The 16824-nt window shown below is 49.2% G+C and overlaps 2 protein-coding genes across 7 annotated transcripts in view; one reads left to right on the top strand and one right to left on the bottom strand.

Moving 5' to 3' along the window:
* The window catches only part of TTLL3 (tubulin tyrosine ligase like 3), a 59423-nt gene extending 43845 nt beyond the window's left edge, over nucleotides 1–15578 (top strand). Inside the window, exons 8-19 of the mRNA XM_083158164.1 lie at nucleotides 546–634; nucleotides 2749–2926; nucleotides 4202–4266; nucleotides 4531–4659; nucleotides 5015–5129; nucleotides 7273–7383; nucleotides 7728–7917; nucleotides 9575–9723; nucleotides 10484–10727; nucleotides 11492–11927; nucleotides 12033–12627; nucleotides 15296–15578. Coding sequence (XP_083014290.1) covers nucleotides 546–634; nucleotides 2749–2926; nucleotides 4202–4266; nucleotides 4531–4659; nucleotides 5015–5129; nucleotides 7273–7383; nucleotides 7728–7917; nucleotides 9575–9723; nucleotides 10484–10727; nucleotides 11492–11927; nucleotides 12033–12627; nucleotides 15296–15513 — 2519 coding nt within the window. The 3' untranslated portion in view covers nucleotides 15514–15578. The remainder of the gene's footprint in view (nucleotides 1–545; nucleotides 635–2748; nucleotides 2927–4201; nucleotides 4267–4530; nucleotides 4660–5014; nucleotides 5130–7272; nucleotides 7384–7727; nucleotides 7918–9574; nucleotides 9724–10483; nucleotides 10728–11491; nucleotides 11928–12032; nucleotides 12628–15295) is intronic.
* Nucleotides 15579–16310: 732 nt separating this feature from the next.
* Nucleotides 16311–16824, bottom strand: part of RPUSD3 (RNA pseudouridine synthase D3) — a 41564-nt gene continuing 41050 nt past the window's right edge. For 4 of the 6 annotated variants that reach the window (XM_083155929.1, XM_083155928.1, XM_083155930.1 and 1 more), the window contains exon 14: nucleotides 16312–16778. In XM_083155929.1, coding sequence (XP_083012055.1) covers nucleotides 16584–16778 — 195 coding nt within the window. In that variant the 3' untranslated portion in view covers nucleotides 16312–16583. Of the gene's footprint in view, nucleotides 16779–16824 lie in introns of all 6 variants that reach the window. The other 2 variants (XM_083155927.1, XM_083155932.1) reach the window with 2 other exon arrangements.

The raw sequence follows: 16824 nt of genomic DNA, 5'->3' as shown, positions 1-16824 counted from the left end.
CAGCATCTATTCCCGCAGGCAGAGGGGCTGGGGGCATGGCCAGCAGCTCACAGAGCTGCTGGCCATGCCCCCACAGTGGCAAAATGGGGGTGTGGCCTCGCAGAGCGATGCAATTTGTAGGTCACACCCTCTTGTCGCAAGACCAATCCCCAAATTCCAAGCAAGCGCATAGCGCATTCGGCTAAAGTTGGGAGATATGGTCAAAGGCCAACATGTGGGTATAGAGGGAGAATATAATAGTGTGCCGAGTGCTGCGAAGGGACTCGGGCCGATTCAGACCTGGTCGTTGGACAGCAAATTCGTCAACTCTGTAGATAGTGGGGGTCTGCGCATGTGCATAGGCAAACGATGCTGGGTGCAGAGCCATAACCAGGGGTATAGGAACGGTGCCGGGTGCAGAGCCATAACTAGGGGTTTGCAAACAGCGACACCGCACAGAGCGCACCGCACAGAGCGCAGGACTAATAGACTCCCTGTCCATGACTGTAACGAGCACAGGTGTGGCTGTAATCATTAACATTGTAATCTATGTTGTATGTACACAGCACTGACTGCTGAAGGGCGGGTGCGGAAGATACTCATCAACCCAGATCGCCTGAAACTTGCCAAGCTCCAAGTGGAAAAAGCAATTAAGGTGAGAACTGATCCAGCACCTGCACAAATGTATTATTATGGCTTCAGTATTTTCTGTCCAGGGAGAATGAGTTCTGTCAAGGTCCTGATTCAGGACAGGCCATAAACTGGCTGGCGACTGTGGCACTATAGAGAATGCAGCGCTGGTGCAAGGTTTCTAGGGGCCCGAGGCAAAGCGCCACCCTGCTCCCCAAGTACCCTCTACCCAGCCCCACTTTATTTTTAAATATTATTACATTTATTAACAAGATTGTTCCTGCGTGACCTGGCTCAGGTTCCCGGTGATATTGATTAGGAGCAGTAACTGTTAACTATATTGCCGACCAATCATAGGGGGGGGGATTCAATCCAGGATGACGGCTGTCGATCCCTCCCGACAGCCGCGATCCTGGCCCGTTTGCGGTCTGGTCGACAGGTGAATGACAGGCGGGATTCAATTTCCCACCTGCCGATCGGCGTAAAGGGGGCGTGGCCGCAAAACAGATTGTCGACCTGTGGCCGGGATCACGACAATCCACGGCCGTTATCGGCAGAACGGGCCCAACATCTTCTAAAGTCGGGCTCGTTCTGCCGTGATCCCGCTTCAATGCTCTCGCTAAAGACAGCATTGAATAGGGAGCCGCCGCTATTTCCCACGTCGGGAATAGCAGTGACACATTGTATACCCCCGTAGACCCATTGGTGCTTGAGACTCAGCCTTGCACCCCCAGCTGCAGATATAATGAAAATGTAAAAACTGTTACATATTAATTTTGTTTACAGTATGAAACGAACTTCAATTAAATCTGGAACATCACTAACCATCGGTTACCGTTGTCCGTCCCTAGTGAAAAAAATATTGTAATTTGTAACGGCGCAATGTGATTTTTTTTTCCTGTTTGCACTTGGAAACTAATTATGGTACTTGTGAGTTATCCGGGCTGCCGATTTTGTCCTCAAGTTTGGTTAACTTAAGGACACCCGACCGACACGATGCCCACGATTTAGCTCCAAATGGGGGGCATCGCGTCGGTCGTGGCCGTTATAAGGGGCCGCGACGCGATGCCCCCGATTTCCCATAGACAGTAATGTTAAAAGACACGATATCGGGGGCATCGCGTCGGTCGTGGCCGTTATAAGGGGCCGCGACGCGATGCCCACGATTTCCCATAGACAGTAATGTTAAAAGACACGATGGACCCGATTTCCCATAGACAGTAATGTTAAAAGACGCGATGGACCCGATTTCCCATAGACAGCAATGTTAAAATAAAATTACAATGTGAAATTGGGCAATATGTTTTAAAAAAAAATGTTTCATGGCCCCCCACCACCGTTAACGCCACCCCGCTATTGACGCCAACCCGAAGCGTGGCGAGCGCAGCGAGCCCGCGAGGGGCGGCGGTACGCGTCCTCCGACCTTTTCATGCCCTACTATCCACTAGGGCGTGGAGTGAGAATAGAATAGTGTGGCGAGCGCAGCGAGCCACCGAGCCCGAAGCGTGGCGAGCGCAGCGAGCCCCGCGAGGGGACGCGGACACCTGTGAAGCCCGCAAGGGCACGCGGATACCTGTGAAGGTGTCCGCGTCCGCTCGCCACGCTTCGGGCTCGGTGGCTCGCTGCGCTCGCCACACTATTCTATTCTCACTCCACGCCCTAGTGGATAGTAGGGCATGAAAAGGTCGGAGGACGCGTATCGCCGCCCCTCGCGGGCTCGCTGCGCTCGCCACGCTTCGGGTTGGCGTCAATAGCGGGGTGGCGTTAACGGTGGTGGGGGGCCATGAAACATTTTTTTTAAAAACATATTGGCCAATTTCACATTGTAATTTTATTTTAACATTGCTGTCTATGGGAAATCGGGTCCATCGCGTCTTTTAACATTACTGTCTATGGGAAATCGTGTCGGAAATCGGGTCCATCGTGTCTTTTAACATTACTGTCTATGGGAAATCGTGGGCATCGCGTCGCGGCTCCTTATAACGGCCACGACCGACGCGATGCCCACGATTTCGGGCGCGATGAAAAAATCGGCAGCCCGGATAACTCACAAGTACCCTAATTATTGATGTTTTTGTGCATTAACAGTCCTTTATATTTTGTATACCCCCCCCCCCCCATTTATTTTTATTTAAAAAGCAAAAAAAAATATTCAGCATCCATGGCCCCTACCCAGTGATACGCCAGGGCCTGCGCAGCCGCGGATGGGTGGAGAAGAAGTTTCCCAAGGTGGCAAAAGCCGCCCGGAAAAAGGAAAGACCTGCAGATGAAGAAACCGGGGAAGATGACGGAGATGGAAGTGGAAATGATTACGACGGTAAATAGAAGCGGAGATAACTGTAAACCTGTGCCGTGTGAGGTTACGGCTGCAAACTACACAGACACAGTTTCACAGACACAGCTCTTAGTACGTCATAAGGGAGTGAGGAGCAGCATCAGGATTTTAACAGATCAGCAAAACCTTGTCTGACACCTAAATCATGTGTATTGTGACTGTGGTTGTCATGGTAGTCTGTGTGAACACTCTGATTTGGATTTAGCTGTGAGAGTGTTCACTAGGGATGCCAATCCCGGGGCATTTTTTCAATCCCGGGATCTGAAAAATGCTCAATCCTGGGATTCCCGGGATTGGCATCCCTAGTTTGTCTCATACCCACCCCCACACCGGCCGACCCGCACATTTACTTACATTAGCAGCCGGCCGGGAGTGGGTTCGGAGGTGCACGGTGCCTCCAGGCTCGTGCACCTCCTTCTTAGCAGACAGCACAGCAGCCGGAGAACGAAGAGGCAGGCCGGAAAGGAGGCAGGCGGGCGGGCAGAGGAGCAGAGGCGTGCGGCGGAGAGTGGAAGGGGGCGGCGCAGGAGAAGGCTGCGTCAGAGTGGGCGGTGTGGTCTGCGCAGCATGACCTCTACTGTCACGCTACGCAGGCCGCACGCAGGGGTCAGGATTCGGGAACAGCCTGGCAGCGTCTGAGCAAGTGCTCAGACACTGCCCAGCATTAGACTGCGCATGAGCAGTCTAATCCCGAAATCCCGGGATTGGAGATTGAAATCCCGGACTTTTTGAGGCCAAATCCCGGGATTGGCCACCCTAGTATTCAGGCCAATCCATCTTCTGACTGGGATTTTCATCGGATGCAGCAGAGGATGACAGATACATGCAGGCCAGGTGGTGTTGCTGGCCTGGATCTGAGAAGCAGCTGATTACAGGCACCTGTTATAGTTTGTTCAGAGAATTCTCCTGATGGTAGACAAGCTGCCCAGGTGATAGATTAGGGGGTGACTATTGTTAGCGTTCCTGAACCTTTGGGGTCCATTGAAGAACTTGCATTGGTAGATTTTGAAAACTGTGAACTCTGCTTGGTGAACCTTGCACTTGAATGTGTAACTGCCTCTGGGGGAAATAAATGATCTTGGATAGTATTCTGGTGTATGTGATTCCTGTCACACCGGTGATAGTGACAGCTGATAGTGCAGTGCCAGCTGGTGATACAGTATTAGCTGGTGATATATCAGCTGGCAATACAGTGTTAGTGATAAAAGTGCTTTTTATAAAATCTTGCTGTAATGGCACAAATCCTTTATTTGGCAGCAGATGAAGAGGGAGAAGAAGAGGAGGAGAAAGAGGATGATCCAGATGACACATACAACCTTATGGTAAATGTCAAACCTCCAGTCAGGGGGGTATAAAGGGACAGATCAATCATCTTTTCTAGTGTATTTGTAATATATGGTGGGGGTGGGGATGACCATGCATCACTGAATATTTGGCTGATTGTATTGGTCACACTTTTTAGGGAGGACACATGGGAAGGTTGCCCGGAACAACCAATGGGCTTCTGTAATTTCTTTTAGATCGCTATTATAACAACAAGTGCATGTATGTGACCTTTGTATGTTTTACCTGTTTTGCTGGTTTAGTCACGATTGGTTCGCAATGAAGTCCCCTATTTCATCTGGACGACAAGGCGAGACGCAGTGGACTGTAATTTGCTGAGAAAGGATCAGATAATGAACCACTATGCCAAAGCTGGGTCCTTTACCACCAAGGTGGGTCCTGATTCCAGGCCAGTAGATCAGGCTGCTTCCAGTCTTGGTTGTGGGGCGCAGACCCAAATCTAACTCTCTCTGCACATGTTACATCTACCCCACCTGCAGTGCAGCAGGGTTTTGTCCAGTTGAGAAAAAAAAAATGTGCCTTGCAATCAAGATTAAGTCAGGCCCACAGCCATATACGCACAATTGGTTTAGTACACGCACACAAGTGGATGCAGTTGCTGCTGACTTGTGTGCAGCATTGTATTGCCCATTCGTGTCAGGGTTGCACAGGTTCGAGGTGCATGTGTGGGGGTGTAGTGCAGATCACCATTCCGCTCATAATAGGCATCTGCCACCTTCCCCGCAGGTCGGCCTGTGCATCAATTTAAGGAACCTGCACTGGTTTGATGAAGCGGATCCAGACTCCTTCTTCCCCCGTTGCTACCGGCTGGGAGCTGAAGACGAGAAGAGGGCGTTCATAGGTGCGGACGCCAAGAGATTTCTGCTTTATTTTAAAGTGACATCAAATTTTCTATTAGTTGTTATGAAATGTATAGAAGACAAAGGGGCAGATGTATTAAGCCTTAACAAGAGATAAATGCCAGGGTGATGAGGAGGGATAAACATCCAGCCAATCACCTGCTAACTGCCATGTTACAGGCTGTGTTTGAAAAAAGTCAGTTAGCAGGTGATTGGCTGGACGTTTATCTCTCCTTATCACACTTGCATTTATCTCTTGTTAAGGCTTAATACATCTGCCCCATCGAGAGGTACATTTGAATATGCAAATCTCCTTTTAGAACTCATATGCGCATAAGTTCGGCCTTTTGCTTCAAGGCCCTTATTCAGGTTCATTCGCTCCCCTGCATGTGTGCGGAGGGGAGCGATGTTTTGCGACTGCGCCTACGCATAGTCAGTTATGCGCACGTGCAGCCGCTGTGTGCGAGCGGCCACGGGGAATAGATTGTTCGCTGGCGCTCGCACACATCAGTACGGGCGGGGGGTTGCAGGCCGGGGATTTGCCCATGGGATCGCCCAGCGTTTCATGGGCGTTTCCATAAAAATTCTGGGCATTCTCATGGTAATTCTCTGATGATACGGGGGTGGGAGGCGGGCATCTGATGTCAGTGGATGTCAGATGCCCGCCCGCATTCAGTACAGGCACTCGCAGATGTAGCGCACAAAGAGGTGTCTTACATTTGCGAGTGCTTGAAAAATCATTCGATGGTCCGCGACCATCGAATGTTTTTTGTGTCCGAACGCAAGGCTACGAATGGATAAGTATGTAAATCATCCTTTCATATGCCTGTGGGTAATATCGCCGTGTGTGTGTGTGTGTGGGGGGGGGGGGGGCAGGCGGCTGTGCATGCAGGCAACTGGTGGACTCGCAAGCCTGTGAATTTCGCAGACTTGCGAGTCAACCTGAATAAGGGCCTAAATGTAATGTAAGGAGTGACAGACAGGTGGCACCATCTCTCATTCTACTATATATAGATTCATAGAACATGTTGGCGTCTCTTCATAGCAGCCATACCTGAATGCCTCATACTGTGGGGGTGATTTTGTGTTGGACACAAAGCTTTTAGGGGGTGCGTACCTGCCGGGGCTGTGTTCTTGCTGGCGTTGCATACCTGCCGGGGCTATGTACTTGCTGGCGTTGCATACCTGCCGGGGCTATGTACTTGCTGGCGTTGCATACCTGCCGGGGCTATGTACTTGCTGGCGTTGCATACCTGCCGGGGCTGTATACCTGCCGGGGCTGTGTACCTGCTGGGGCTATGTACCTGCTGGGGCTACAGTATGTACTTGCTGGGGCTACAGTATGTACCTGCCGGGGCTGTGTACCTGCCGGGGCTGTGTACCTGCCGGGGCTGTGTACCTGCCGGGGCTATGTACCTGCTGGGGCTACAGTATGTACTTGCTGGGGCTACAGTATGTACCTGCCGGGGCTGTGTACCTGCCGGGGCTGTGTACCTGCCGGGGCTGTGTACCTGCCGGGGCTGTGTACCTGCTGGGGCTATGTACCTGCTGGGGCTACAGTATGTACTTGCTGGGGCTACAGTATGTACCTGCCGGGGCTGTGTACCTGCCGGGGCTGTGTACCTGCCGGGGCTGTGTACCTGCCGGGGCTATGTACCTGCTGGGGCTACAGTATGTACTTGCTGGGGCTACAGTATGTACCTGCTGGGGCTACAGTATGTACCTGCCGGGGCTATGTACCTGCCGGGGCTATGTACCTGCCGGGGCTATGTACCTGCCGGGGCTATGTACCTGCCGGGGCTATGTACCTGCTGGGGCTACAGTATGTACCTGCCGGGGCTATGTACCTGCCGGGGCTATGTACCTGCCGGGGCTATGTACCTGCTGGGGCTACAGTATGTACCTGCTGGGGCTATGTACCTGCCGGGGCTATGTACCTGCTGGGGCTACAGTATGTACCTGCTGGGGCTATGTACCTGCTGGGGCTACAGTATGTACCTGCTGGGGCTGTGTACCTGCTGGGGCTGTGTACCTGCTGGGGCTGTGTACCTGCTGGGGCTGTGTACCTGCTGGGGCTGTGTACCTGCCGGGGCTGTGTACCTGCCGGGGCTATGTACTTGCTGAACAAGTCATTGTTTTTTTTAGAGGATTTCTGGCTGACAGCTGCTCGGAGCATTCTCAAAAAAGTGTCCGGAAGAGAAAGGAGCAGCAGCGATGCCGGGGATGAAACCAAAGGCGGATACAACGATGATCAGGGTAAGTATTGAGATCCGTCCCCACAGGAGTATATAGCCAAGAGCACAGGGTTATTGGCAAACAGGTAGCCCTGGTGTATGCCATGGGGTATATATGTCCATAAGGAAAACACAATGGACATTAGAGAATACATCCAAGCCAGTTTACGCCTCCCATTCTCACATGTGCTCTGTACGACTCTCCCTAACAATATCCTTCTGTAGCCCCCATCATGCTGCACTCTTCAGTTCAGTCTGTTGGGTTTGGGTAAGTTCCCCAGTGGGGTAGGATAGGGCCTATGCTGTAGGGCTGAGGGTCTTCTAAGCTCCTGACCTAATACCAGATGGATTACTTCTTGTATCTAGTTAATAAAAGAGCAACCAAAAAGCGTGGAGGCCGGGTTTCGGCTCAGGTCATCACCACAGCCATCCAGGCCTGCGAGTCCTACCTCAACAGCCTGGAACACAACGACATTGACACCGAAATCACCTCAGCTTCCATCATGACAGATGCATCATGGGAAGAATTTCTGCGATGCTACTATCAGGTCATCCAGTAAGTGTCCACACCGGGAATCGCTTGGTTTCCTCTGTGTTCTAATTCTGCTGTTTCTGGATCATAATCTCTGTAAGGTGTCCGGGATCAGACAATAAAAAAAAAACAACAACATAAAAACACATATATAGGATATAAAGCAGGGATTATAAAGAGCCGGCCACACTTCACAGTGAAACGCGTTAGCTGACCTCACATGACACTTAAAGGAAGTGCGTGCTCGCTATGTAATCACCAGACAAGCTATTTATTATACTAATTATTGTAATTAATTCCATTCTACAAACCTTTAGAAGGCCCACATTGAATATGGAGTAATAAATTGATATAAAAATGAGGGTGCTTATACTGAATCCCCTGTCACAGTTCATAGTTGCCTACACTCCCTAATCCTTCAGGAGGCTCCCCTTTCAGTCATAAATCTCCTTCTGCCCGGCATTGTACTTCTTCAGATTTTGCCAGGGCTGCTGTAGCTGCTCCGGATTCCCTCTCATTATCCCTGACAGGAGAGAGAGAGAGCAGCACATGATCACACAGGGTCTTCTTATCAATGCACTGACCCCTAATGTGCTGCTGCTGCTAGTGAGTGACTTAAGGATAAGCTTTTTTGTTAGTAATCACATCAGTATAATTAGAGTATCTGGTGTCCACAATGCTATTCCGGTATGGAAAAGCGCACATACAATAAATATATGTAGTGCCTACAACACAGACCGATGTTCACAATAAAATATCATTTAGTACCCTGAAAACATACTTATATGCTTAGGAATGAATTCACACAAAGTCAAATTGCATTTGAAATGTATTGCATAGGCACCACATTAATCATGTATATTGTGCAAAGTGAGAAAATAAATGTTAATATCAATGCATGCAAAACTTCCCAAAAATTATTGTTACTAGTGTTGTAAAGAAATATCTCACATGGACATCTAAGCATAGACACGCCCATATGTGGTGGTAGACACACCCTTTGTGTGACACGCCTCCTCGATGGTGCACAAATAAAACATCTAGTTGTATACTCCCTGATTCTAGTTTTCAAAACCAAGCAAGTACGTCACAGGTAATTCCGGATACATAGTATCCTGGCAGTCAGGAGACAGACCCTGGCAACCCAATACAGAGAATCCCAATAGGGGCTCCGTAAGTGTCCTAACCCTTTCACCCTACCCCCTTACTCTCCCTGCTCATGCCTAATACTAAGACCTGCACCCCACCACCTAAACCTACCCCCCACTAATGCCTACCTGCAGCCTAACCTTAAATTCACCCACTAGTGCTCAGGGTAAGCGAAACTCTGCACAGACAAGAAGCTGTGCAGTACACAGTAGTTAACAATGGACAGGATTGTGTCCATTCGCACGGGATGCTGCCGGGCTGTGGCCATCTTCCCAACCATTGTAAACTTCTGTGCACAAGGCGGATTCTTGACCGTGCAGGGTTTCGCCACCCGGCATCAGCCAGAGCCTGTGAAACAGCCCTAACTGCTGGCATTCTGTTCCTGTCCGAGGTTCCGGCGCCAGTGTTCTGATCGCAGGATGAGAGATGAACGGTCTTTAGGTTGTAGATTAATCTGTATCTGTTGAATGGATGGTGTAGATATTTAAAAAGCACAAAAATAACTCCCCCCCCTCTCCTTGTGTTATCGCAGTGAAGAAGCCGCCATAGAGCAGTCGTTCTCCTACATGGATCAGTGCAGTTGTTTATTGCAGCAGCTGGAAAGAGTGCAGCCGCAGCTGGACATGGAAGGAGACCGAAACATCTGGATTGTTAAACCCGGAGCAAAATCCCGTGGAAGAGGTAAGGGCTTCCATCTGCTTGTGACGGAACTTTACAGTGCCAAGGTGATGCCTGAAGCTGGCCATCGCATAGTGTAGTATTATAATACCACCAGCATCAGCTATAGGGAAAAATCTGCTCCCACTGATCTCTGCCTAGGTGGGTACTATTTACTAGGACCATTTGGAGGAGATTGCCACTGGGGGCAGGGTAGGGGAATGTGATCGCTCCCTTCCCACACATTAGGCAGGAAGTGAGAAGAGACTGCTGCTGTAGCTGCCTCTCTCCCCAGCTTAGCATATGCTGCTGCTCAGCACTGGGCTGGGGAGAGAGGCTGCAGCAGAAGCAGTCAGTCCTCTCTCTTCCTGAATGATGCGCGAGAAGGGAGCAATTGTACTCCCACAACCACCAGACCTGCCACTGGCATTCCCCATGTGTGCAGGGCCATACATAAAATGTCATGTGCTGCCTATGTCCTCTGCAGCAGCTAACCATGGGGAGGGCCACAGAGAATGAGTGACACCTCCGCTGATGGTTAACGTTCTGTGGATCCTTTAAAGCAGGCATGTCCAACGTTGGCCCTCCAGATGTTGTGAAACTACACATCCCAGCATGCTTTGCCACAGTTTTGCTATTAGAGAATGCGAAAACTATTGCAAAGCATGCTGGGATGTGTAGTTTCAAAACATCTGGAGGGCCAACGTTGGACATGCCTGCTTTAAAGCATACAGGTTGCAGATAAGTGTCTATGTGGCTCACCAATTCTCCTGAACCTCCACAGGTATCATCTGCATGGATCGCTTGTCAGAGATTCTGAAGCTGGTAGACTGTGACCCCATGATCGTCAAGGATGGCAAATGGGTGGTACAGAAATACATTGAGCGGCCGCTCCTTATCTTTGGCACAAAGTTTGACCTGCGACAGTGGTTCCTGGTGACCGACTGGAACCCACTCACCATCTGGTTCTATCAGGAGTCTTATATCCGCTTCTCTACTCAGCCGTTCTCTCTAGAGAACCTAGACACGTAGGTACTAATCCCTGCCCTAATTACACATGAAACAGATAACTCTGGCATGGAAAAGATGTAGGGAAAGTAGGTACCAACAAGCTGAGTGATAGCGGACAGAGGTGGCAGAGGCTGCAAGTACAAATCCTAGGATCCAGGAGATAAAGTCATTAGTCAACAGCTTACTTACAGGCATTGATTTTGCCACCTCATTGTAATAACATAGGAAAACCTCATCAATGATGAAATGGAGGCTCGTAAGTTATAGCCACGGGAGTATTAAGAGAGTAGGGGGCCCAGGTGCAGTCTCCATCTGGGCCCCTCCACTCTAGCAGGCAACATCAACGATTCCGATCCGTCACCCAGGTACAGTATGTGAAAGGGTTGAACGCAAAAGGCCTACATCAGGGGTGGCCAAACCTGTCCTCAAGATCTCCCAACAGTCCATGTTTCTCATGCCACCTGTGTTTCTATAGTAGGAATGAATGCAGCAGGTTTGAAAATGTGACAGTTAGTAATGAACTACAGCTGTGCTCCAGATAGGTGGTTTGGAAAATGTGGACCATTGGTAGTTCTTGAGGACCAGTTTGGCCACCTGTGACCAACAGTATGTCTTTCTTTCAACCTGGGTCCCACTGAACAGCAGGGTCTCACTGATTGAGTTCTGGTTAGGGCCTTCCGCAGATTTGTCAGGATAAAAATCCATCAAGTATAATGAAAAAAAGTCAGAAATGGGTATATTGCAAGTGTATAACATACATTGTTGAATATTGCCCCTTTAGCTCGATCCACTTATGCAACAATTCCATCCAAAAGAATTTTGAAAACTCCCGGAGTCGCCACCCTCGACTACCTGCTGACAACATGTGGTCTAGCAATCAATTCCAGGAGCACCTCCAGAGGTTGGGAGAAAAAAAGGCCTGGTCAGAGATCCTTGTGCCGGGGATGAAGGCTGCGATCATACATGCGATGCAGAGTACTCAGGATATAGTCGAGTTCAGGAAAAATAGCTTTGAGTTGTACGGAGCTGACTTCATGTTTGGTGAGAACTTCCAGCCCTGGCTGATTGAGATCAATTCTAGCCCCACAATGGCGCCGTCAACAGCCATAACCACTAGGCTGTGTGCTGGGGTTCAAGAGGATACCTTGCGTGTTGTTTTAAATCGGAAGCAGGATCGCAACTGTGATGTTGGCGCCTTTGAACTAATCTACAAACAGGTATGTGCGACTCTCCACAACATTTTTGACAACTTTTGTTGGGAGGCAATGATTTGGTAAGAAGCTGATGTTCAATAGTGATGACTGTAGACTTTTATTTCATAGGCTGCGGTGGACATCCCTCAATACGTGGGGATCAATTTGTTGGTGGAAGGATCCACAGTGAAAAAGCCTCGGACTCAGAATAGACAACCCAATGGACTTATCAATGTTGGAATCACCCAACTGGTCAACCAAAGATCTCACTCCATGGTGCAGGACAAGATGTCAACTGGCAAGACTTTCGTTGCCAATCATGATCCCTCAAAACAACCAACCATCCCCTATTCAACAAGAAGAGCATCTGGGCCTTCAAGAAACCCACATACCCTGAAAAGGGCAAAGACTACAGCACTTGGCAAAGAAAACAAAGCAACAACAGATGTTAAGTGTGGACCAGAGAGTGTGAAGTTTGTGAGGCTTTCTAGCAAGTCGGAGGCCAAACACGTGGATGCAAAACTACTTCTACACAGAGCAAACGTGTCAAAGGCAGAAGTCATCCAACTACATCCACATTTTCTTTCTGCTCCCAAGTTGTGCCTTTCGGAGAAACCTCTTTTAGCAAAACACCTGACTGGCCAACGGGATGGTATGCTCCTGGACCTGAAGTTCACCAGCCTCAACACCCCAGAATTGCAACTCTTTAAACACATATCACGAGGTAAGGAGATCGGTATTCTCATGGTGAAATGCGTACAAAGTCTCCATATTTTATTTAGATAAAAATGTAACCCCATTTCTCCATGCTGTTACTGTATGGGGGTTATTCTGGTTGATTCTCAAGGCTGCGAATTCGCAGCCTTGCTAGTCCACCAAACCCTGCCTTGCGAATGGTGGCCGAGTGAATGTTACACAGTAACATCCATTTGCAGCCTAGTGGGATCCACCCACATCATTTATACTTACAAATGCTTGGACGCTCGGGAGAAAGTGGGCGGCCAGCTGACTTCCTGTGATGTCAGCTGGCCACCCCCCCGACCCCCCCCCCCATTGGGGCATTTGAATGAGAACGCCCATGAAACGCTGGGCGTTCTGATATGCAAATGGCCCAGCCCACCGCCCACATATTTTGGTGCGTGCGCCCAGCAAACGCCCTGTTCACCATGGCCACGCGCATTTGGCGTATGCACATGTGCAGAAATGACCCTGCACATGCGCCCATCATCGGACCCCTTGCGAATGAAGGAGTCCAAACGAATGAACCTGAATAAGGCCCTATGTCTGCTATGTAAACCTATGTACAACACTCCATCAGCTCCTCCCTTAGGGGCCAATTAAGGATGGCTTATTGTGACCTGAATTCGGCCACCAGCCCCGATGGTCGGGGTTATTCCGCAAGCGCAAACTCCGGCAACAAACGGCTTCGGCAAGTTACACACTGGGGTGGGCGTTTGGGCAGGTGACTTTCATGGGCTCGCTAGGCACCAATCGTATGCTGCCTAGCGATCCAATCTGAATCAGGCCCTTAGTTACTTGGCACCCACACAACTGGAAACTTTATACACACACACACACACGTTGATGGAACGATTACCCTGGGGAAGTCAATCTGTTGCCAGACATTTAGGAGTTCATTTTGATTCATTTTGCGTTCCTTCTCATGAATTTGCCATGGTTATTTTTCAACTGGCTTTAGTTTTTGAGATATGCAGATCTTCAATATTTATAAAAAAATAAATATTTATAACATAATATTGATGATTATCATTCATAAAACAATGATATATCCTATGTAAAAACAGTAGTACATACATATATGAATTATAAAAAAACAAAAACCATTATGGAGAAAGGTGCAAGTGATATTGAAATGCCCGTATTATGGATCAGCAACGGCAACATGTTATTTCCTGAATCATGTGCTGGTAAAGTCGTCAATATCCAGGTATAAATTGCCTGAGGACGTGGAACTAGTTTGGTGAAACGCGTCACGGCAGTTGTTGTTTTTTTCTACTTAGATTTAGTGTTACATTGAAGGCGCCTGTCCTGCTCTTTAGAGCTACTCTATGGTTGCTCCTGAAATGAACAACCATAGAGAATGTTTTCCTGAAGTTTTATGAAGTTTGTTTTTACAATAAACCTCTCTATATTGAATGATCTGTTCTCACTGGATCCCTGATACTTGTGTAGGGATCTCTCTCAGCGCTACCTACTCCCCATAGACTGCATTATATTCCCCTCCCTGGGCTATGTCGCTGCCAAGCAAATTATTTGCTACAAAAAGGAGGGTTTGGACTCTAGAACCTCAATCTGTCAGGCTGATTCCATCACAAAGCTTTCCTCTTGTCAGCCGTGGTCAGCACCCAAACACGCATGCCATGTATACCAACTTCAGCGTATGCAGACCTGGGTAAACGTGGCATGTGTCACCCAACCAGGTAGTGGTATCTGCAGCTTAGTTGGTAGTGCCAAGGTGACAGAACATTGTAACTAAAGGTTTAGTGAATAGAAATGTGTCGTGTTCTATGTGGAGATAAAAAAAAGGGAATTAAGTGGGTGATTCTGGTTGGCCCGCAATGCAGATGTAGTTCACTGCTTGGCGAACCCTCAAGCACTGCCTGCCGGCCGTACAAATACCCGCCCCATGAATATCCCTGCCGCACTGCTGGATGCTTTGCATGAATGGTGATGATTGGCATCCTGCTGTGAGAACTGGGTGGATAACTGAGGTCCTGTGATGTCCGCCCCCAACGCCCCCTGCAGGCAGGTTGCCGCCTGCGTCCGAATGGGGATGTTCAGTGTTTTCCTGGGCGAACCCAGCATTTTCATGGGTACACCCAGAAAACGCAGGGCGTTTGCATGCCCGCCTCCCCCCCCCTTTTGCAAGCGCCACGCCAACTATGCAAGTCAGCGAAGGCACCTGCACAGAAGCCCTGCACATGCTCATATGAGATAATGCGCATCCGCAGTGCTTCACCATCAAACACGCGGGGGACCTGCGGTAATCAGAATCAGGGCCTTATTGTTGCAGGACAGTGTTGGATAGAATGCGTATCCAGACGGCGGATTGACCATGTTTAGGTTGACAATACCATGGCTGACCGTAGCAAGGGCAACGCGATTTTCTCTACCACGTTCCCATCGATCCTTCACTTGCATCAAACTAGCGTCACTGTCTATCTAAACGTGGCTGTCCAAGTTTAGACGTCTAACTAGATGCAGCCGACCACTAGTCGTCGACCATGGTATTGTCAACCTAAACATGATCGATCCTCTATCCCGCAACGGATAGAATGTGCCACCCTGGGAAATCAGTGTTCTGAATGTGTCCGTACTTAATATCCATGATGGCTACCTTGTTCCTAAACTGCTTGTTCTTTGCTCCCCAGGGCTGGACTCCCTCCGGATGCCCAGCTTGTCCTGCACTGGTCCACCCTCTCTGACAAGCCAACAAGCCACCTACTGTTCCAAAGCTCCCCCTAAACCCATCCGCTTCCAGTTATCCAAGGGCGCTAGTGCCATCAAGTTCCATCCTGACACCGGACCCCTCTCTGCCAGGGGCATCGCCCTCCTCGCCACTCATGCCGACGGCGACATAGCGCAGTGACTGTATTCTTATAGCTGGCATTACGCACACTACATAATAAAGGACGGTGCTCCCTACTGTTTACAGCACGTTCTCCGAGTGTCTGTCTACCTGCTGACGGTGGTTCTTCTATACAGACTGTAATATTATTTATTCTATGACCACAAAGGGGGAAAATGTATCCAACCCACTGAGGAATAGGAGACGTGAACAAGAGGAGAAATTTCTCTACGGCGTCCAATCAACTCCTAACTAGCATTTAGCACAGTAAATGCTATAAAATAAGTCTAATCTGATTGGCTGATAGAGGAAACGCCCCCACTTGACTACTGTAGAAGGTTTGAAGCATCTCCCCCAAACACATCTGTAGCTCAAGAACCCATTTACAGATGAAGTGTAATGCCCCATACACATATGACAACAAGGCATGGAGGCCACGCCCACATAATTATACCGTCTCCTTCTCAACAGTGTCCCAGAAACCTCATTACCAATCAGCACCCTGCAACAGAAATTTCCAATCCTCCCACCAGGCTGGGGTCGCCCAGACCAAGAATTCAGCTTTTGCCAATATCATAATAGTTTGTTGCTGAATCCTTTCAGTGCCAACATCTCGGTGAGAGATACGCAAAGTATCCACTAAGGCTGCCAGCGTAGCTCACGATATTGCTGCATAATGAACTAGTGTGTTAGCTCCTCGCTTTAGAGGGGGTGTGGCTTGATGGTTCAATCAGAGACCACTCTTGTGCAATTACAGCTTCTGATTGGTCTTCCTGCTCACAGCTCCTCCCACCACCACTGGAGCGTAGCCAGAGGGAACCAACCAAACTAGAGACAGAGGGGGCCCGGCAAACATCCTAGCCAGTCACACAGGGTAGGATGTGCATGGATCACACGGAGAATCAATCCCACGTTCTTTTCACCCGAATCCAACGGAATAGTAATGGCTTCTTGAAAACATAACAGTAGGGGGCTCCAGCGAGAGATTTAGACTAAATAAAGGTCTTTAATATAGAAAATAATATATATATACAACCAACAAGGCAGCATCATGCGAGGTGGAAGTCGTGTCCACACCTCATAATCACATGCTACTCTTCCATGCGGAGCCCCAACAACTCTATCGTCTTCTGGAAGAAAGGGGGTAGTGGAGCTGTGAGTTGGGCTGGGTACTGCCCCCTGGGGTCGCCTGGCATCCGGAGCTGGTGCAGATGGAGGTGCAGGGGCAGGCGGTGCACTTCATGCAGTGGGAAATGCATCTTCCGCAGAATATTCTCGTCTACCAGCTGGGGGCAGCAAAGGCATAAGGAGAGAAGGAGAAAGTATTCATTA

The sequence above is a fragment of the Crinia signifera genome, chromosome 8, assembly GCF_055691185.1.
Source record: "Crinia signifera chromosome 8, ASM5569118v1, whole genome shotgun sequence".
NCBI classification, from domain to species: domain Eukaryota; kingdom Metazoa; phylum Chordata; class Amphibia; order Anura; family Myobatrachidae; genus Crinia; species Crinia signifera.
This window is presented reverse-complemented; position numbering and strand designations above follow the sequence as displayed.